Genomic DNA, 23,636 nt, shown 5'->3' with positions numbered 1-23,636 from the left:
ATATTTTCCTTTTATAAACTTATTTACAACCAATTTACTTTGCTCTCATCAGCAGTTTTGATCCAAGTTTTCGAAGTTACGTTTTGTTCAGATAAACAAGATTAGACTCTAATGAAATTTAAAAAAAAATACTAGTAACAAGTCTTAAGAAGAAAATCATTAAGAAGGTGGTGATAATGCAACGTATGTTGTTATAAAATTGAAATGGAAATTTCACGAACACAATATCCAGAATTTGTGTATAACATAAATAGGTAGGTAGTCTTAATAAAAGTTAATTATCGAATATAAATAAGTAAACATTCATCCCAAATGGTAAAATTTAAGGATGCAGTGAATTCTTAACATTAAAAAACAAAACACGTATGCTTCACTGAGCCACAATATTTTTATAAGGTAATTAAATTGCGCATATGTATGCAAAAGGTTTTGTACAAATTAAAAATAAATAATGTCTGTATATATAAGAATACTAAATTTTTTTATACGCATTGCTTGTAAAAATGTGTAGATTTAAATAAATTTTCAATATACTCTCTGAATTTAATTCATAACAATAGTAACTATAATTTATTTATGTATTAATTAATTGTTTTGTGTAAGTGGAATTTTACAGCAACATAATACTATATACATACATATATACATTTTATATATTCGAATTTGAGTTTTCATTGAAAATAAAAGTTTTATGGTCCTTGAATACGAAAAATGTTATCAAGAAGAGTAAATGGAAATTGGCAATACAACTAAACTCTTTTATATATAATTACGAGACTTAGTAGTGAGGTTGGGATGTTACTATACATTTATGCTGTTATTAATCAGAACTAGTAGGAAAATTAGAAGATATCAAAATCTCTTACCTTGAAAAACTTAATTTTTCAAAACTATAATGTCTACTATAAATCAATCAAATTGTTAGAGATGACAAACAGTTCTGGATAAACCATTAAGCACCAAATTTATGCAGTAAATGAAATTATTTTTTATGTGTTTTTACTAAATTAATTATTTCAGAAAACTCAGAAATTGATTTAAATAATTTATAGCTAACTGATTGAAGAATTAATTCTACAATTTATTTATTTGTTGGTTGATGCATGATTTTTATTCCAATCAGGTCTTAGCCATAATTATGTAGACTTCTGATGATATAGTGACGTCCCAATCAGGATGTTGAAGATGATATACATGGATCTTTTGAGTTTGCAGAGTCAGCCTATTATATGTAATAAGTAATCTGCTGAGTGGATGGTCATTCAGTGCTACTACCTTCATTCTTATTTTCTACTTAGAAGATATTGCTTAGCATCAAAAGATTCATTTATATTTTATTATTGAGTTAGCTAACTTTGAGAGAGGAAAAAAAATCTTCTTTCTAAAATAATAGTTCCTGTAGTAGGATTCTGATGCCTCAGTTTGATTCGGGTTCACTAAAGAAACCAAATTGAAATTTAAAATTTCAGGTTACTGCGATTCCTCGTTCTGTGAATATTTTTTTCACACGCAACAGTTTTTTTACTCATGGGATCTCGATCAGTATTTCCGGTGTACACTGAAAATCGAAAATTTAACATTTACACAATACTATCCTTACCAGGTAATTGTAAATACTCTTTGGTGATGAAAAATTCTAGTGTTTCGATTTCTAAAAAAATACAATTTTCTTAGTTAACTGTCTTTTAGGAAATCTGACCTCATTTAAATTAATTGTTTATGTACCAACATGTGTTATAACTATTAGTAACTTTTTCCTCTGACTTTCTATTTCTCGATATGGTCATAACATATTTATCACCCTTTCTAGTCCAGGTGAACTTTCAGGAGAAAATGACCTCTTCACAAGGGATTCTGGCATCACTACTAGTATCCCACTCTAACAAAACTAACAAAATTTGCACTCACTCACATAATACACATAGAGCCTGCAAAGGGAGTTGTTGTGTGCAACTATTTGGGTTTAGCGAACCCACAGGCAGGACTCGAGCTCACCTTCGCTCACTTACAGCCACAACAGATCTTTTAGTTCGATGGGGATTTGACTTATAACCAATCCATTTATAATTTACAAAGTATTGTTTTAGGTTTTATTGGTGATTTTACCTGTAAATATTCTTTTATGTTCCAATGTGTTATTTAAAATAATATTCGCTATACATTCTTTTTTACCTACTTTATTGAAACTTATTTATGTTATGTAAAAAATATCCATCAACATCATCATTAATTTAGTTAGCAAGATTCAGTTTTATTCAACCAAATTTAACAGGTTGCAGTAATAATTACATTAATTTAAATATACGGGATATATTTTTTTTCTATGGTTAAATCCACATTTACAGCAGCTTAAGTTATTTAACTTTTATTCATTTATATTATATCTAACGGGTAACTGCACCCTTTTACGGTAAACTACTGGTATCGTAAAATTAAAGAATACTTTGACTCGGCTTATCACTATTAATACTGAAAATAAATAAAATTAGTTCCTTGAAAATTTCGGTGGGTACCGAAATAGGGCTAATCCAAGGAAAGCTGGGTTGTAATGATCATTTGTGCTGCTGCAAATTCGTCATCTCCTCAGACTGTCAGGCGATTCTTCCAAGTGTGAAATGATGCAAAGTTAGTTTAAAGTGTAGTTTAAAGCCGTTTGGACATCTTATCTTAAGGCCGTACTTGAGTTATTCCCGGCTACCCTTAGATAACCCGGCTTAACTACAGATATCGAAGCACAATAATTCCTAGAAATGGTGGGTGGAAACCTCAAGTCAGAAATATGGGAAAAATTGTAGTATTAGCTGCTCGATTTAGAGTAATACAGAATTATTTCAACAAGATAAGGCGGTCATTCGAATGATCATAGACCTTTATCCTGCGGATAGGGGAATCACGCGAATTGTTGTGATCCTTACAGCGGATATCCTGTGTAGTTTTTCGCAAGGAAAAGGAATATATGAGCACATTCTCGTGAGCATGGCTAAAAGTCTGGGCAGGTAACATTCTCTTGCAGTATCAGTTACTTTATAATTAAAAACTATACAACGTATAATGTAACTAAAACATTTGATAAGAATTTGAATTTTGGGGAAAGATAGATCTTAGACGTTGCAGTAATAGGATATTGTTAAAAATGTTTCAGATACTATTATAATAATATTTTTGTTCAGTACAAAGTGGAGTAAACTTGCTTAAAAAATAAAACCACAAATGAAATAAGTAAACTGTTTGAGAGGTATAATGTGAAATACTACAAATGCACGGAATCGAGTTTTATAATTAAATAAGGCGAGGTATTTATAAAGAGAATTAAGTTACTAGGTCTCAGTAGCAGTGTTTCTCTGGTTCACGGCAACACTTCCAAAATCACTGAAACTATTTACCAACTAGTTTTTAAGGTAATTCATATTTATAGTTGTTTTATTTTACATAAACAGCAATTTATAAAATGTAGCAAAGAGTGAAGCAAAGATTTTCTCTAGCAGCAAATATTTTAATTCAAATCTAAAAGTTGTCTCAAAACAATGTAAATCGTGAACATAACATAAAAACGTCAGGTTTAAGTTTTATAATTGGATCTAAATTGGTAAATGCTATCGTATTTTTTTCCGTCTTCCGTTGTGTGTTAGTTTAACTAAAACTGAACTTTTAGGTGGCCCAAAACTCTTTTACAAATGTTTACTGAAAAAAAAATGTTTGTATCTGCGGGAGCAGAATATCAATTTAATGAAAAGCGGCGGTGCTGTAAATTCTAAAATAAAGTAGAAATCAGTTCTGAATTTCGCTTCCGATTGACCTACTTTCTCAAATCTTTTAATACATTTAACTTAAAACAATTTATGAAATTCTATAAATGCTTTAAATGTGCCTTTACATTATTTAGCTGGTATATTTTAAAGATGTGACTCTTTAAAGAGATACTTTATGTAAAAAAAGAAAAAACTATTGGAAAAAAGTTTCAAATAAAAATAATAGTTTGTATTTAGTAATATTAATAAATTTAGTTGTACCATATTTAGTTTGTATTTAATAACAGTTTTTATTTGTTTCTAATAGTTTGTTTGCATTTACTTCGTGCACAAAATTTAACGCAATGTTTCAAAAGAATTTTGATAAAATTGGTAGCAGTAAAGCCCCGCTCGGTGGAAACCTTTACAAGAAATTACAATGTCATAAAAACGGAATATATTATTTGAGTTTTCGGCAATTTTACAGTTCTTGAGTTAATTTACACGCGCACACACACAGACAACTAATCCAGGGATAAAAAACATTTTTTCCGCATTCAGTGGAATAAGTCAGTTTTCACAAACTAGAACTGCTTAGAAAATATTAACAGGATTTTTTTAAGTAACCAGGTCCCTTGTAATAAGTTAAACTTTATTTTCATATTAATTAGTCATCCCTCAATTAAATAATTAAATTTAAACATAAATAAAAAGGGAATAAACCCAACTAGATCAGGGGTCGGCAACCTATTTTAAGTCGAGAGCCATTTCTCCTTAAATAATTTTAATAAATCTTACCAAGAGCCGCAAGGATGATAGTGTGAACAACTCTGTAGATCATTTGTATTAACAAATTAATATTTTATGATATTCAATAACATTTAAACGTTTTATATATTTATTTTCACATATTGCAAAGTAAATAAACAAATAAATAATAACTAAACCTGATTTAAATGGCGGCAGTCCTATATATTACGTACTGTATTTTAATATAATTCTATTCAATTTCAAACCAAATCTCATTTAAAATTCTTTTTGGAAAAATATCTTTACTTTAATAAATGAAATTTTCATTTGTTTCAATAAAATTGAAATATATAGTATATTTTGGACAGGCTGAAAAAGCACTTCGGATAAAAAAGCCGCATGCGGCTCGCGAGCCGCAGGTTGCCGACCCCTGAACTAGATTCATTAGTGTTTTCATACTGCCAATGATCTCTAGTGGCGTAAAATTAAACTACTAATGAATTGTAGTTCTAACAATCGCCGCTAGACAGCAGAGATATGAATTTTTCAAGTTTGTCAGTTAAAAGAGCAAACTAAAATTAAATATTTAATTACTAAAATGGAAACCAAACATATTCTATTTAATATTTCATTCATTTTAAAAATCATAAGTACTTACTTCTTGCTTTAATTAACTGAGTATTTCCAACAAATAAAATTAATCATAAATAAAATTAAACTTACACAGGTAAGTTCACAACTGCTACGTATTTTACAATTGTTAAGGAGTTTGGTTTAGCTCATAACGTGTTGTACAATGTATTGGTTGCCAATTACAGGAAACTTAAATCAAAATACACTTTTAATTATATTTCTATTTTTAAAACTCTAATTCAGGGGATAAGTTAAAATTATTGCTACTATAATTGTTAGAAAATAATAATTAATTCTAATAATTTTTCACTAAAACAGTTTTAGGTCTATTATAGGCGGTGATCAGTCATCTAGGTAACAAAAATGAAGGAAGGCCCGCCAGTGACTATCGGGCCTAATGGAGAGGTAACTTCTAAAGTAGTACCATATCTTTATCAGAAACATTTAGTTTGAAAATTTAAGTATAATGATTGATTAAACGAAAAAACGTAAAGAAAATATCAAGCAACTGACTTTTCATCAATAGAAACGTCCTAAAAAAGCTTATCTATTTTATTTTAATTTGTTTCTATTTAACTTCCTCATTCTCCTGAACTGATTTTTCTCTGTACTTCTAGGGCTTTCAAAGTACTTTAACAATGGCTTTTGAACAAAGTTTTCATGATTTTACACAATAAAAATTCTTTGGTTCTTTTTGAAATCTTCTAAAAAACTGATATCATTTAAATAATTTTACTACTTTAAAATTCCATTAATATTTTGTATAATTTTGTAACATTTCTCAAAACCTTATGTTGGTCAAATAAGTTTTCTTGGCCGTGGGAATACCATTAAAATAAAATGGATTAGTAATGGCATAGATTTTCATTTTTTTTAACAAAAACAACTAACACACATTTTCCATAACTTACACTTTTCGTGTTTGGTTAACTAGGTTGAAGTGAACGTAGAAGACACTGGTAAAAAAAATGTGGGCATGCCAAGTTTACCAAAGCCGTTAACTCTTGAGGAAAAGAAGTACTTATTAGCGGTTGAGAGAGGTGATATGGCAAATGTTAGACGGTAAGTATTCTGCGCAAGTATGGAAATGGTTCACAGAAACACTTTAATATGATCTTTCCAAATAAAATGTTTCAAATAAATGTTATACTTCTACAAATATGCAATTAACAACCGAAGTTTAAAAAAACTCATGAAGCTGTTTAAGGTTAAAATTAAAAACAGAAAAATAAATAGGGTGAAGGGACCAGTAATTGACTGGGCACCAGTAACTGACATACCAGAAATAAACTGGTATTATAAGGGATACGAGCCGTTTTTAGTGGTGATTCTTTCAATTTCGTTATTGAGAAGCCTTTGGGCAGCAGTTACAGAAAAATATTAATTATTGGAAGGTTCCTTGGTATCAGTGGAAGGTTATTTGTGTTAAAAGTTCAAAATCAAGGAAAAAACAAGCCGTTGCTAAGGAGGATTGATAAGAAAATAATTTTTCTTTTTTCTTATTTTTCGCTTATTTGTTCATATATTCGTGTGGTTGTCAATGTTCTGTTATAATTAGTATTACTTGTAGATTTCATTTATGCAGTTTTTGTTTTAATTATAAGAAGCATTGAGGATTAAAATGGGGCTGTCAATCACTGGTCCTTGAAACGGCAATCTGCCCAGTAATTGGCATGTATGTCAATTACTAGTCCTACAGCTTTTCTGTTTGAGACCAGTGATTGACTTGCTGGGAAAATGATAAGATAGGTTGATAAATTTTATTATAATTAAAAATTCAATACATTGTAAAATAAAATCATTGATAAAAATCGGCAACATAAAATAAATAGTAAAACTTCCAACAAAATATGTTTAAATTAATGAATTAGCAAATGTACGCCTTATTTCAAGAGGGCATGCAGAATGATTATTCTGTAGAGATCAACAATGGTATGAACAACAAACTGGAATAATCGTGATCGCCGAACAGCTTCCGAGGCCTACGTGATTGATAAAAACGACGCCCACGTAATGGAGTTGGAAAATCTCTCATTCCCCCTCAGTTTTGGGTCCTAGCCACATGACAAAGAAGAAAGGGAGGAAATGGCTAAACCATAGAATCCCATCAAAGAAAACGGCCAGAGGAAAAATGAAGCTCCCTCAAGAGAAGTACCAGGTGCGTAATCAAACATACGTGGAGAGTTGGTGACTTTGTGATGTTACACCTTAATAACATAAAAAAGATTGTAAGATCTATTGTATTTACCAATTGACAGACATGTTGACCGAAGACGAATATATAGCATCCCATAGGCTAAATTCCCATAGGTTTAAGTAACAAAATATTTAGAGGAAACTTGAAAGGATAAGAGAGCGGAAGAGTTGAGAGAAAGAGATAAAAGCGAGCCGACAGACATTGTGTACGATCTAACAAGCATGTTAGCTAATATCTCCTTGGTACTATTGAAAGTAAGGGCTGTTCTTCAAATTACCTGTCTTGGTTTGGACTTAATTAAAACTGTCCGGTAGGACAGTTGTGTAAGGGTTGATCGTCAAAAACTGCATAAAAAAGGGCAAAGTTGAAAAAATATTAGATTATTTAGGTTTGCCTATTTAAAAAGTGATTGTAATTAATTATGAATAAGACTAATTTTTGTTATAAATCCAATTGAAAAAAGTGATTTGGGTGATTTAAGTGATTTATTTAAATTTAAAAGTGATTTTGAATGCATATCTTATGTCGTTTCATGAATATATTTGTATGTCAATTACTGGTCCCACCCCATGTCAAACACTGGTTCCACCGAAAATTCGGTATGTCAATTACTGGGTCATTGACATACTTCCAAAAAAAATCATTTTTGGTTGACATAAAGATCGAATTTACTGCTTTTAAAATATTAATAAAATAAAATACATCCTACTGGAGCGGTACAATTTTACAATCTACACCTGGAGCCAAAATAACGGAAGTTATTCTATCTTAATCTCGATTTTTTTCTTAAGCAGTCAATTACTGGTCCCTTCACCCTACTTTATGGCATTTCTGATGTTCTGATATTATCCAAAAGTTATTGAACATATCCGAGAATAGAATATAACTACACATTATTCTGACAGATGCATATGCAGGGCAATATGTAAAAAACCAAATGCATATTGTTTCTTTTAAAGGATTCTACAACGTGCTCATCGAAAGAAGCACATAAACATCAACTGTGTGGATCCGCTGGGCCGTGGTGCTTTGTCTATAGCCATAGACGCAGAAAATCTTGAAATGGTGGAACTACTTGTAGTGCTGGGAGTCGAAACCAAGGATAGTCTATTGCAGTCGATAAATGTTGGCTTTGTTGAAGCAGTAGAATTATTACTCGAACATGAGGAACTTATACATAAAGATGGCGAACCTTATGTGCGTATACTTGGTCTCATTTATTTTATTCTTATTTTTTTTGTATTCCCACAAAATATTCATATTGTTTACATTCTACGGGGTTCTAGCTCTTTTTACTTAATGCAGCAATAGAAGAAATTAAAATAAACTAACTTACGAATAAGTAAACAAAACAAACAAGTCTAAAGTTTTATTTAAATAATAATAATAATACAGAAACATTCAATTAAACAATCGTTAAGCTGAGTCTGATGTAATTTATTTATGAAACGATTCGTAACTGCTGGTACGAATAGACTTCTTTGTTGTGACCGAGTTAAAGCTTCAAGCTCTCAAGTTGGTTTTCTATAAATTGAACAAGATGCATTGGTATTAAAAGAATATTTGTTGATAATACTCGTACATTAAAATTGAATCCATGTATAAATTATGGAGGTGTATTAGATCTGAAGAGTATGATCCATCTAGATTTCAGATTTTTATTAATTATTGACAATAATTAAGTTTCAATTCGGTATTATTTGATTTAACTGCCTTCAGATCATCAATACTTTTAACAACTTCAACATTTACTTTTGACACAATAATGCAAAAGGATCAAACCAACTGCCTTCTTAATTTCTTACTTGCCTTTCTCTGATTTTGTTAAAATTGTAAACATACGATGATGAATGTTTTTAATGCTGAACCATTCTACTGATTGCCACATTCAGCGTAAAGCTACTTAATAGGTTTTCCTAGGTTTGGACTTCATGTGTAGCCAGTTTTGTAGCATTAATACATTCAGCCATATTCAGATCTTAGCCACGTTTTCCAACACTTTTTTTTCTATTGTATATGTTACAGAGTTGGGAGAAAGTTGATTGGAATACAGCTCAGTTTACACCAGATATTACACCACTTATTTTGGCTGCTCACAGAAACAATTATGAAATTCTAAAAATATTACTCGATCGAGGAGCTACCTTACCAATGCCACATGAAATTAAGTGAGCCAGTTTTTAATTAATAATTTCGAAATAGCAGTTAGTTCTTGTTTTACTTTCTCTTACAGCTACTAAAGGGAAGTATATGGATTTTTTTTTTGGTTTACTTATTATCAGAAATTGATCTACTTCAGTTTGTGGGTTATTTTAAAACTAAAGAAAAAACTTGAAAGTTGAAAATTTATATTTGAAATAATCCAGTAGAGGACGAGCTCCTTAGGGTGTTTTACTATGGTTGGACCCATTTCCTGTGGAAGCTGTGTCAGGGGAAAGAAAAGATCTGTTAAACCTTTTCCGATTGCAGTGAAATCATTTTGAGATGCCACTGGCTCTTAAAAACTAGAAGAGACAATAAGCAAAAGCGTCTGGCACAAAACCTTAGACTTCGTGAAAGACGAAAGTCTGTTTTAGGTTTCATTCTAAGGGGACAGGGTTTCTTGACGAAGAGTTATTTTTGTTTGTAGTGCATTTATTCTTACAAAGTTCAAGTTTTGAAATCTTGTTTATTGCGGCAAGAGATATTGGCGTTGGAGATCGTATATTTTTACTTTGTTTTCATGTCTATTATAATAAAACTTGAATTAACTAAATATCTTTAAACCGAATAAATAATGTTCATAAAAAAACATATTCTTTTTAGATGATTTTAACGCACTCTGAAATTTGACGCCCTGAGCTTCCGCCTCTAACTTATCCCACTTCTTACGGCCCTAAAAACTCTAATAAACTTACCACTTTGGTTTGAAGCTGATTTTTTTAAGAGGAAGCATCCCTTAAAATTATCATTTTATTGATGGTTAATATATATGGCCAACTAAATTAAAAATTAATTCATAGTTTGAACCTAGAACTATGAGAATTGCACTGTTTTTTTTTTGTTTTTATAACAAATTTTAACTTAATTTCAGGTGCGGTTGTGAGCAATGTATTAAAGAATCGGAAGAAGATTCGCTTCGTTTCTCCATGTCTCGTATTAACGAATATAAAGCACTTGCCAGTCCTTCATTAATAGCTCTTAGTTCCAGCGATCCAATATTGACAGCTTTTGAACTATCCTGGGATTTAAGAAATCTAGCTTTTGCTGAACAAGAAAGCAAGGCTGACTACATGGTTTGTAAAAGTTTTTTACTTTTATTTGCATACTATGTGACAGTTGTAATTTCTTGTGTCAGCCAATTCTCATAGAAATTACGGTAGAGAAAACAATAATCTATGAGTTCACCTTTAAAACAATTTTCAAACCAGCGCAGCCATTGTAAAAATAGTTTACTATTTTGGCCCCTTTTTCAATATCTCGGCCGCCCTTTATTAGCTGCTACAACAGATTTTGTAAGGTCCCTATTTAGAGCTCACATTTCGGCCATCTTTGGGCCTATAACCCCTCACGAAGACCCATTTAAGCTGCAGCGCTGGATGGAAGGTCTCTTTTAGTACATGGGCTCCCAGCCTCTGAGTTCCTCTTCCTTTACTTGAAACCTTTGTCCAGTTGCCGATGCATGAGTTTCTTTCCTGAGCAATTCTACAGCTAAAAGGTAAGCCTTTTATTCTATTGGTGTTGGTCTCTGGTTCGAAATCCGATAACATTAAAACATTTTAATTTCTATATTTTTTATATCTAGAAATAGAGCCGGTATTATAGTGAATTCCCCCGCATTGAGTACAAATAAATACAGGATTTTCTGTACAAAGACATAATTTCCTGTACTTTATGATTAATTTTATTGACGGGTTAAGGTAAAAACAAAATCATTAGTTTTCTAAAATATATAAACCATATTTTAAATGTATTTCAAACCATTTTCATATATGACTTGTATTTTTTGCAAATCAATATGAATTTCATCAAAGATAGCTGTCCTTAAAAAAAAGAAATCTCTAAATCCCTGAAAAAAGAAATGATTCCAACAAAATTTCTGATGATCACGACATGATTGATTCCATCGCTCAGGATTAGGTACTTACATTTTGGCGGCGAACGCTTCACGCCCATTTGTAGCTAGCTTTATAAAAGTAAAGTTATTGCCTACTTTTTCAAATTTTCTTTAAACCCAAGAACCAAATTAGATGCCGTTGACGGGAACGGCAGCACATATGCTATAAATGTTCAATAACTACGAGTATAAATTTACTTGTAAGCTGGTCTCGAACTGAGAACATCCCAGTTACACAAGTTCATGCTCACTCTAAGCTATAATAATGTGTTTTTTTTTTACTTTCCCGTAAAGGAATTACGAAGACAATGCCAACAACTGGCGGTAAGCCTCCTAGATCAGACACGTAGTTCTAGCGAGCTGGCAGTTATTCTCAACCATGATCCAGAGAGCCCTCCGTATGAAGAAGGGGAACACATGAAATTGGCAAGGCTGGAATTAGCAATTACATACAAACAAAAAAAGGTAAGTTACTAGAATTGTATTTACTACTAGCGTAAGTCGCAAAATAATAAACTTAGTTTTGGGAATAACGTTATTTTGAGGAATGTAAACAGTAATGTGGAAGTAATTTATTGTCTCGATCAGCATACTCTCTACGACGCATTAATCTCAGACGATAAGCAGTCTCTTTTAGGGTTATGAGAACGTCCTTAATGGAACAACCCAGACATAGGAACAGAAACATAGGAGTAAACCATCTGGTGGCAGCCAACTAGACTAAAAAATTATACAGTAAATAAAACGATCAATCGATAAACAGGCCACACCCCCGATCAGTATTCTGAAGATTAGCCGTCGTCACCTTTGGCATTCATTCTGCTTAAAACCATGTACCTTGTGCTTTATTGATTCAACTTCTTAATTCGCTCATTCTGGGACTTCCACTGTAGAAGCGATATGGACTGCGGCACTTGCCCGGTTAAGCCGGCTCTGCTATGATTCCATTTCTGGCTTAGCCCAGTCAAACAAGACGAGAATATCTTATTTCTTCTTTTATTTTGCAATCGTAACTTCAAATTTGGAACACCCGATTTGTATAAGAAAATTACAATCAAATTCGCGCCACAATTTCGAACTATCACTAAAAACCAATTGGAAACAATAAGAAATTCTTGACTAGTTTTGAACAAAAGTATTTGATTTCTGTTTCAGTGAATTAATAACTAAGACAAAGGTTGATTATACATATAGAGTAGCCTAAATTTGGAATTATCATTGCAAAATAAAAGGGAAAATAAGGAATTTTCGTCTAGTTTGACTGGAAAGATGAGATTTCTGCTTCAGTGAATTAATAACTAAATTAGAGATGGAATGTGCACACAGGGTAGCCCAAATTTGATGTTACGACAGCAAAATAAAAGGGAAAATAAGGAATTTTCGTCTAGTTTGACTGGAAAAATGAGATTTCTGCTTCAGTGAATTAATAACTAAATTAGAGATGGAATGTGCACACAGGGTAGCCCAAATTTGATGTTACGACAGCAAAATAAAAGGGAAAATAAGAAATTTTCGTCTAATTTGACCGAAAAGATAGAAATTCTCAGTACTCATCTAGTTTCCGGGCAGTATACTCATGATAGACATTTAACAATACATAGTATAGCTTAACATTTGTATACCTTAAATCTACATAATTGAATTTTTATTTATATTGCGCAATTTGATTCGCAATGTGTGGAATATTTGAATATGTTAAAGGAAAAGCCCATGTTGTAAATAATGGTATTTGACATATGTTACAGTTTGTTGCACATCCAAACATTCAACAATTGTTGGCTTCAATTTGGTACGAAGGACTGCCAGGTTTTAGACGCAAATCTTTATTAAAGAAAATGCTGAACTTGTCAATGATTTCTCTATTATTTCCTTTCTATTGTCTACTGTATATCGTTGCACCAAATACTTCCACTGGAAAGTTAATGAGGAAGCCGTTCATGAAATTTCTTATACACGCATCTTCTTATCTATTCTTTTTGCGTAAGTAATACTTCCATAGCGAGTAATTTTATTTGTTTTAAATTTAAATTAAATAGATAACCAAATATGAGTACAATTTCATACTACGAATTTTAACTAGTAAGTTACTCGTATACTATAACTTTCATCAGTTACTACTTGCTTAATAACTAACTGATTAGAACCTGACAGCATATAAGACATTTAATCTTTCTGCCCTTCCATAAGGATAATATTTGTTTGGCGATATCTTAGTTTAGCTCTTTGAAGATATTATTCTATTCTAAAACCAAGTTTGTATTCTTATACAAAAAAAGGCCTTCAATTTTTCAGCTAGTTGTAAACTTTGCAGCCAATCAAACAGATAACTTTTAGATGTTTAGACTGGATTTAAGTGTTGTTTAAATATAATTTAATCTTATTCAAAATTCTGTTAATAATTAAATTGAAACGTTTCGGGCTCTCTTGCAATTTCTTTAACTTCTTCTTCTTCTTCTTCTATGGGCACTACAGACCGAGACGGTCCATGGCCTGCTCTATGCGGGTAGACCACTCAACCCTATCATTCACCAGGTGGGCCCTCAAACCTATCTTTCTCATATCCGCTCTCACATTGTCCACCCACCTGGTCTTCGGACGTCCCCGGGGGCGAGAGCCGTGCCACTTTCCTTTTAGCACCTTTGATGCTATCCTTTCCTCGGACATCCGGCATACATGCCCATACCATTTCAGCCGCTGGGCCTTCACTAACGCGGTGATGCTTGGCTCCCCATACAGGGCGTACACCTCTTGATTTGGCCTTCTTTTCCAGCTCTGGTTTTCCCTTTTCGGCCCAAAGATCCGTCTTAGGACTCGCCTCTCGAACCTGTCAATCCTCTCACAAGCTGCCTTATTCAGTGTCCATGTTTCGCTTGCGTAGGTCACGACAGGCCTTATCAAGGTCTTATACATCTGGATCTTTGTTCCTCGGTTGACCAGGCTGCTCCTCATTATTTTATATAGACCGTAGTACGCTCTGTTTCCCGCTGCTATCCTTCTTCTGACTTCTTCTTTTTCGTCGGCTATGTCCGAAATGATAGAGCCCAGGTAGGGGAAGTTGGAGACAACCTCGAACTCGTAATCCCCAAAGACGTAAAACGTCGCGGGATGCACCTGAGGCTTCCTCCTAGCCACCAGCGCAATTTCTTTAACACTTTAATAAAATTAAAATATGTAAGCGTATATGAGTTGTTTATGGGCCATTCACTATTTTGGGACCAGTATAATTATCCCTATTCAATCTTGTATAATCCATCACTGTGTCTTAAGTTATTCTTTAGTTGATCATTAATGCTGAAATATTTAAGTGATTAAAAAACAAAAAAATGTTTTAGTCCTACTGATTCTGGTATCTCAAAGAGCAGAACTGGTCGCTGTTGAAGTAATGGTATCTATTTTTGGAAGTGACGAACAGAAACGTCGATTTGAGGAGCAACAGATGATACAACGAGGTAAAGGACCTATGATTTTGGAGTGCGTAGTCGGTTTCTACGTTCTAGGTAAGAAAGTTTATCTATTTGTTTAAGATATTTAATAAAAACAAAATGCATGATACTTATTCTGTCTTAACGTGGTGAAATAACTTATTCTATTTCCGAAAGTTTTAACTTTTCTCTTACTTTTCCTAGAAAAAAGAATTACAATCAAAATTTGGATATTGTGTTTCTGAAATAACATGTTTTGAGTCTCCTTGATACTAAAATTTATTATTAATAAACCTAATAAAAGGCATTTAATTATTTAAAGTCCCAAAAAGTATTAGTTTACTGAAAAACAGGTAATTTTGTTGGCAAACCCCTTACATTAACTATACTGAATGGAACGTTTCTAAGCAAAATTTATAAACAATCGGTACAATTTGTGTTCAGAAAACTACCAAATTAGGATGACCTACTGACGATTCTTTTAGAGCGTTGACAGGAAGTAATCCATTGGCCTGTGCCAGCTAATAGTGATGAAGAGGACGTTCAAATAAATAAAACTTAATTGTGTAAATAATAGTTGTACTTAAAGTTTCCTATGCCTTTGAGAAACTATTCTATTGTCTAATAGAAATGCCATTTAAAATGGTCTAGTTACATAATTCAAACTTGTAATTCAGCATTATTTTTAAACTTCAATTTAGAGTAGTTACTGTATTCTTGTTTTGTAACGGTACAGTATTATAATGGCATTACATATTTTACACATAATATCTAGTTCGTAATTTCAGATCTTTAAAAAATTTCGCTTCATTAAGTAATAATTGCAGTTCTAAAACTGAGAAAAATATCAACATTGAATATAAAATGATGTATAAGTTATTGGATGTGGAAATTTTTATGATCTCGCTTGGCACTTAAATTTTGTGCCCTAATTCCATACTTAGTTATGTGTGATAATGCATTAAATTTTGCTTACTTAAGGAATAGGTTTAACTCTACATTTAAAAAAGTTCAAAAAATTCTACGCGAGTAAGTTTAAAAGGAAGCCTATTTCGCCCTTTCTACAGAACCCTTAAAAATGACTTCTCTTTGGAAACTGTTTACAATAAAAGTGATAGAACTAAATTTATTTTAAAATACAAAATTTTACATTAATTTAAATCTTTGTAGCTTTTTCAAAACAATTATGAAATTATGAAAATTGTTTATTAAAGTTAGTTCAGGATTCCACACTAAATTTAGACTTCTAGATGAATGTTTTGTCCAATATTTTTATAACTATGATAAAATTAGATGTGTTGGACAAATTTTGATTCCAATTTTTATTTAAGATTATTATTTCATTTTTAAATTTTAGGTTTCATTTGGGAAGAAACAATGGAAATTTGGATAGAAGGCATTAATAAATATCTGAGGAACATGTGGAATTTCATTGATTTCACCAGGAATGCCCTATATGTAGCTGTTTTTGTGTTAAGGTGTGCAGCATATATACAGCAAAGTCAGCAAATTTCAGCTGATCCAAGAACAGCTTACATACCAAGGGAAGAATGGGATGCTTTTGATCCTCAATTGATCGCAGAAGGGCTTTTCGCTGCAGCCAACGTTTTCAGGTGAAGATTTAATTTTCTTAAAGTTTTGATATACTTCATAAATCAACTCTACATACTTTGGAGTATCACTCCTAATCAGACGTTTGGTTTTACAGTGCATTAAAATTGGTTCACATGTTTTCCATTAATCCACATTTGGGACCTCTTCAGATATCGCTCGGCAGAATGGTTATAGATATTGTCAAGTTCTTCTTCATCTACAGTTTAGTACTGTTCGCCTTTGCTTGCGGTAAGAACACCTAATTACATTAATGTTATTAGTGCGAACTTTCTTGTTTAAAGGCGTTCAATCTGGACCACCTTGCAACTATCATATTCTTCAAATATTTCCTGATATGGCGTACAACTTCTTCTGTTGAGAAACATTAATTTTCCCTTTTTCTTTTATTTTTAATTAACTTTTTATATTTTACATAATTAAATTTGATGAAGGTCTGAACCAACTATTGTGGTATTTCGCTGAACTGGAGAGGCGAAAGTGTTACTCCTTACCTGGTGGTTTACCTGACTGGGACAATAAAGGAGATTCATGTACAAAATGGAGAAGTTTTGGAAAGTAAGTGAAAAACCCACACAACTTACTTTTTTATTTTTTTGTTAACGATTATTATAGTCATAAAAAACAAAATTTTCTTCATAAGTTTAGTTTCCTTCAAATACACATGATGGTGATTGCTCACTTGTAGTTATACTTTATATTAGCATAAGATCGTATTCTGACAATTCTGTTTCAGTAACAAATTCAAAATGATTTTGTTAGTTACAGAAAGTGAACTAATCATTTAATACTTTAAAATTCTAATTAATCAAGACAAATTATTATTTACAGCTTGTTTGAGTCTTCTCAGTCGCTGTTCTGGGCCAGTTTTGGTAACGTGGGTATAGATTCCTTTGAGCTAACAGGTATCAAAACTTACACCAGGTTCTGGGGACTGCTTATGTTTGGTTCTTACTCCGTCATCAATGTTATCGTTTTGCTCAACCTTTTAATTGCCATGATGTCCAACTCATACGCCATGATTGATGTAAGCAAATGAACTGTTTGTTTTTAAAATAACTATAACTTAGGCATACAAATTTGGATTAAGTATAGTTAAATACAGCTACATTTAATATAGGGGTAGTAATGAGTGGTTCTCATTACCTAAACTTTGAAATTTTCCAAAATTAATTCAAATTTACTATACAATCTTGTATTTTATTTCTAAATTAATGCCAGGAACATTCTGATACTGAATGGAAATTCGCCAGAACTAAATTATGGATGAGCTACTTTGAAGAATCCGCTACTCTTCCACCACCTTTCAATATCTTCCCAACACCTAAACTTCTGCTAAAGTTTCTAGGCGTACGAGAGAAAGATAAGATGCGAAGGATGTCTACAAAGGTATTTACGCTATCATACCATACAACAAACAATTATCAATATCTAAAATCACTTGTTCAACCTTTAGTAGAGTCAATATAAGAATTCTATCAGAATAAACTCATCAAAAGATTTGACTGGAATTTCATTCTCGTAAGAGGTTTAGGTTCATACGTACACTGCTGGTACTTGTTGCATGTATGCAGGTTGACACTCAGAAATTCCAAATGGCAATCCTCTAAGACTAGTGCCCATATTTTGATCAGAATGACTTGTTACATACTACATTTCAAGCTCAACTCCCTAAAAGAATCTTGTGTTTTGCCATTTCACAATAGTCTTCCGTAATTTTAGCCGTAATAAATGAATAATTGGCACGGAGAGTAAAGCTGATATAGGTGGAGATTTTGAATAATTTGGTTTTTCTTTGTTGAAGATGACATCTGAGGTCATTGGCACCCGGAGCTTGTTCAATACATAACCAGTCTCCGAATAGTGTTCTAACCGCACTGACAATCACCGGGTAATTGAGCTAAAAGAGGCAGTACTCAAACTTAACATTGTTTGAAACTTCACGTGGGAGCCGATTGCATTAACTACTCAACTAATCTCTTCTCTTCTAAAACTATTGAATTAACTTACTTCCAATATATTATTATTTTTAAGATTTTCTTAACCATGCTATTCTTACGGTATGATAACGTTGGACGATTTTTGATTGCACGGCCATGATGGACAGAGAAAGGAACGCAAAGAGAAGGAAAGAGACTACAGATACACGGCTGTGATGCGCTCCCTGGTCTGGAGGTACATCTCAGCCATGCAACGCCAGGCCGACGACAATCCAGTCACTGAGGATGATGTCAACGAGATTAAAGGAGAGATCACGACGATGAGATATGAACTGCTTGATGTGCTGGAAAATAATGGACTTGATGTATCTTCGGCAGCGAAGAAAGATAAAAGTAGGGTATTTCAAAAGAGCTCTGTTCTATTATGTATCTAAATAACCTTAAGTATGTAATTCGTTGCCTACTTGAACTATAATGTTTTTGGGGACTTGTGAACTTAGTACTACTAAATTAAGCTATTTTTTCAAATTGCGAAGTGAAATGGACATCGCTTATTGAGGCAGGATTATATTTTCAATGTTTACAATTTCATGAGTGACCTCCTTATTTCCACGCCGTTTAAGGAGGTATCAACTAAATTAGAAATCAATAATAATTATACCAATTTATTTTAGCGGCTGCTTTGGGAAAGAAGATGAAGGTCTGGGAAAGAAGACTTATGAAAGACTTCCACTTGGCGCCAGTAGCAGCTGAAGAAGAAATGGATTCACTTCTCCTTGAACCACCAGCTGATGAAGACATGCTTTCTAAATTTAGGCGAATTGCTAAGTTGGCTGTACTAAGCTCGGCACAACAAAAATGGGGACAAGTGGTCAGGAGCGCTTGTAAAGCGTAAGATTCTAATATTTATCTTAAGTAATTATTGTTTTTAGTTGATAGCATTTCTTACTTCCTCGTGAAACCTTGATGGGACTTCAGCCATTCTTCCATTGCTACCAAATCTACCTGTTCTCAGGTATTGCAGAGCCTGGCGCCACCATTGGCGTGTAAACTTCTGTTTTTACACTTCAATGTAAATGACTTCATTTTTAAATTCTAAAATTTTTTATTATTGGTTTATGCAGATCTCAAATTGGACATTGCAATAGTAGAGAAGCATTCAAGAGTCAACAGACTTTGCAAAAAGCCATGGCTGAAGCACAAAAGTTAGTAACACGCAGTCCAAAAGCACAATCAAGAGCACCTTCACCGTCGATGAGCTTACCGGAGACCACAACTTCCACCATCATGGAGTTGCTAAAAGATTTTGAAACTGAAGATGATATTAGCAAATCATCACAGCTCCAGCCAGGAGGTGAGTTTGAATTTTAGAATGACAGAGTATTGGGAGCTAACCAGAGGTAGGGTATCCATCAAGTCTTTCAATAATTAATAATAACTTCAATTACAACTAATGTAACTTCTAAAGAATTATTCCATTAAAACTGTGCGGCCTCGCAAATGATGATACACTTTTGCAGTAGCTAAGGAAACTTAGGAATATGTATCGGATGGGCCAGGTAACGGTAAGCCTTTATAGGTTTTTTCGGGTAAGAACTCTGCATTGTGTCAGTGTTGTCACTTGTATAATTGAAAGTTCAGGATAGGTTTATTAATCTAAGTTGATTTTTATTAATTTATTTTTGTGATCTAATTTTGTTTTGTTTCATTTATAACTAAAATCAGCCCTTTTAAAAAAATAAATAAATAAAAAAAGAAAAAGTGTCATTTATATTAACTTTCAGAAATGTCTTTACCAGGTAGTGGCTCTACTAATGTGCTGTTAACATTAAAGAAAGGGTTGACCCCTCAAACCAGTCCGAGGATTTCCAAATCGCCAATTAAGCTTGCCATACCAAAAGATAAAGGATATTCTGGTGGATCAGGAAAATGTGAAGATATCATTGGAAAATCTGAGAAAAGTACAACTGAACGAAGATCTAGAGCAGCAACACCTGAGAAAACTATGGATGTGCCTTCTGTAGAAATTAGACCACCACCTTCTGAGCCACCAGAAAGGTTTGCTGCTTTCATACATTTGTGCAAGCTTTTGACTTTAATTTATCACCAGAAATACTTAATTTGAGATTGCCGTATTTATGTTTATGTCTATTTAGCAGAGAGAGAAAGTAATTATTTTATTGTTTGATTTAAGCTTTATTTAAGCTTGGTTTTCATGCAGTTTTTATTTCTTTCAGTCCAAGTCCTGTTAGTTCACCGCCTCCAGCTGCAGCTTTATCGCCACGTTCAAGTGTCAGCTTTTCGCCAGACGTTATCCTCTGTACCAGCAGTGATAAATCAGACCAGCAGAGTCCTCCAAAATTAGATTCACCCGTAAAGCCAGTTCAAATTGAAGAAGATAAGCACATCATTGTGGTTATTTCAAGTACCAGCGAGGAGGTTATTTCTGCAGAGATACCCGCCGATCAGAAATCACCTTCAACATCTGCAGTAATGGAAGCTAAAGATACTCCTCCAAAATCACCAAAAAAAGAAAGTTCTACGTCGGTACTAACTCCTCCTAAGTCGCCTGCCAAATCAGCGTATGTTTCTATACCAGTAGATTCTACCAACAGTACTAATGTATATTCATTCTCTTCTTCAAGTCAAGAACCACTGATTCCACCAGAATCTCCAGAAGTGGTCAGGGGATTTACATCTGAATTCAAACCAATCAAGCGTCAACAGAAAGAGGGATGGCTGTGAAATAGTTCCTTTTGCCTTTTTTTCAGATTAATTCCTTGTAATTCATGTTACCCCAATTCACTTATACATGCATCAATTAGAACATTTAGGCATGTATAAGATACAATTAACCTTTAATTAGAGACATGAGGCGTTAAGACCTCATCAGTGTGGAAAAACGTGCATTATTTTGAATGAAGAAATTATGTTGACTGCAGTAGTGAAGTTATTAATAGATGCAACTTCAGAACATAAATTGTTGGAACACTGGGATGTTTCTTTTTAATTTTTAACAAAGAAAAAAAATTACTTCGTATCAGTTTGTAGCTTAAGGCAATGGTTCTTAACTTTTTGTACTCGAGGCCCCATAAATTAACACTAAACATTATTGTGATTGTAGATTCGTATTATTATTTATTTTACAAATTTATTTGTAACTCCATTTATTAAATAATATAATTTTTTAAAAGATTACTTCGAACTAATTAATAGATATTATTTTTAAAAAAATTGAAGAATTTTTAACTTCAAATTATTGTTTAATGAGATGGTTGTTGCTGCATAGTACGAACTAGAGCACTCATTATTAGATCAAAAAAGTTAAGAGTAACGTATACCCCCTCAAAAAAAGAAAAATAGTCTTGACTAATAACTCCATTCTTGAACCCATTCTTACACTAAATCCCAAAAAAGAAGAAATTAAGGTCTGTGACAGTTCTTCTGTACTCAAGACATGGAGGTCCCGGGTCTAACTGGCTTTTCTTAATTTTGTGACCAGCCTGTAAAGCTCTTGCATTTGTGATAAGACAGTTTGTAATGAGATAACACTGTACAATAGCTAGCAGTGAACTGAGAAGGCTCTGTGAGCGCAGATGTTCATGCACTTTAGGTAATAAATATCTTAAATGTTCAATTGTCTGTGACATTTCAAAATTTTCAATTAGCACTCTTCTACCTACTCTGAATTCAGTTATAAATATATTTCCTAATCTTTGAGCCATTGCAACTACCAGATCATTAAGTTATCTTTGTTTTACTTATATTTGACTAGTTATTAGTTTAATTATATTTATTTTACACATTTTTCTTTTTTTACTAACTGTTTTGCACATTCATTTAATCTGTTTTTTCGCCGCAGAGCACTGTTTCTGTAAGAAGATCGATTTTTAATTTTAATGAACAATAAAATTGTTTTCCATTTTATTGTATTTAAAATCGCACACCTTTTTATTGGATGCTTTTTTGTTCGAGTTAAATCTTTAAATGACTTATAAACTGAATTCTGCAAAATTAACCAAAAGGAAGAATCAACAAAAATTATTAGTTCTTTAGGTAAATGAAAGAATGTATATTTTTAATTACGCCTTTGAGCCAGTAAGCTTCTGGTAACCAGTTTTAGTGACTTCAGACAGCCATCAAACAGCTATCTGGGGCCGAATTTGTCTGTAGAGATAAATTTGCTGCTGGTGTATTTATGGTTGATGGATTTTGGTCGTGTACCATGGGCATAGCTTATCTAAACGCAATACAAAAAAAGTGCTTCTTCCGATTATAAGTTGTCTTACATACTTCCCCACAAAAATCATACGCTTAATCTTTTTCGTATTTTGGGCCTCAAAACATGCACTTTCACTATAATAACATTTTCGAAAATTTAGCACGATAACATTAATTCCTTTTTGACAGGAGTAAGAGTTAAGTATAAATACGATTATATTAAAGTTCCAGAAAAAAATTTTAAGTTAGATATAAGATTAAATTGAGGTTTCAGCCGTTTTAAATTGAGGAGAGAATGCATGTGTGCTGTCAAATAATGAAATTCATAAAACTTAGCTGGAAGTTTTCAACAATAAAGTCCATTTATCTATTAAAATTGCCGATTAGATATAAATTCCTATATATTTTTTCTGGTGAAATTTTTAAATATTGTGTACGATCTAATTTCCCGCAGTAAGGTTTCAGTTAAATTTCACACTTCTAATAAATAAATAAATAAATTTATTATAAATATATTTTGTTTGGGTCGAATAATAGTAAAGTGAATGATTTGCTTTTTATAACAGCAATTATTGTCATCCTTGCTTTTCCAGATCAATTTAATAAATAAAACTATCATGAAAATTTTATTTTTTAGTAAAATTGTAAATGATTACAGGAATGCTTTTATTATTATTTACAAAAAAAAAAAATATGAATAATAATAAAAACGGGGCAATATATTTTATATAATTATTTTCTTAAATTTTTACAATTCTAAATATTGCCCTTTATCACAAAAAGTAAAAACAAAAATCGAAAATATATTATATAAAAGACATATCACATTTCACACAAAATAGCGAAACATAGTCGCAAAGAAATTGTTCATTAGGATATACATACATATATTTTAACAAAGTAGATTTAAGTTTATTTTCTTTTGCAATTACTGTTTTCTTTAACAATAAATATTAAAATTAAATTACCTAGTTCTGCCATAAATACCGATATAAACGTTCAATAATTGCTAGTCATTACCAGATGTCTCAAGGTGAA

The 23,636-nt window shown here is 32.4% G+C and overlaps 2 protein-coding genes across 2 annotated transcripts in view; one reads left to right on the top strand and one right to left on the bottom strand.

Annotated features, from left to right (window-relative positions):
• The first annotated feature begins 97 nt into the window (after window positions 1-97).
• On the top strand, window positions 98-22,321 carry LOC141461640 (transient-receptor-potential-like protein). The gene is made up of 19 exons (XM_074142826.1): window positions 98-3,398; window positions 5,430-5,516; window positions 6,046-6,173; window positions 8,268-8,505; window positions 9,334-9,476; window positions 10,382-10,583; window positions 11,699-11,869; window positions 13,150-13,384; window positions 14,737-14,901; window positions 16,184-16,439; window positions 16,535-16,668; window positions 16,872-16,995; window positions 17,269-17,464; window positions 17,659-17,826; window positions 18,545-18,770; window positions 19,052-19,268; window positions 19,502-19,731; window positions 20,177-20,435; window positions 20,615-22,321. The coding sequence occupies exons 2-19, from the start codon at window positions 5,475-5,477 to the stop codon at window positions 21,120-21,122; spliced, it is 3,642 nt and encodes a 1,213-aa protein (XP_073998927.1). The 5' UTR covers window positions 98-3,398; window positions 5,430-5,474; the 3' UTR covers window positions 21,123-22,321.
• Window positions 8,797-23,636, bottom strand: part of Ilp5 (Insulin-like peptide 5) — a 71,990-nt gene continuing 57,150 nt past the window's right edge. Inside the window, exon 7 of the mRNA XM_074142843.1 lies at window positions 8,797-8,832. Coding sequence (XP_073998944.1) covers window positions 8,812-8,832 — 21 coding nt within the window. The 3' untranslated portion in view covers window positions 8,797-8,811. The remainder of the gene's footprint in view (window positions 8,833-23,636) is intronic.

Source organism: Rhodnius prolixus, unplaced genomic scaffold, assembly GCF_049639745.1.
Source record: "Rhodnius prolixus isolate KJV_2025 unplaced genomic scaffold, Rpr scaffold_12, whole genome shotgun sequence".
NCBI classification, from domain to species: Eukaryota; Metazoa; Arthropoda; class Insecta; order Hemiptera; family Reduviidae; genus Rhodnius; species Rhodnius prolixus.
The sequence above is the reverse complement of the archived record's forward strand: the minus strand, read 5'-3'. Positions and strand labels throughout refer to the sequence as shown.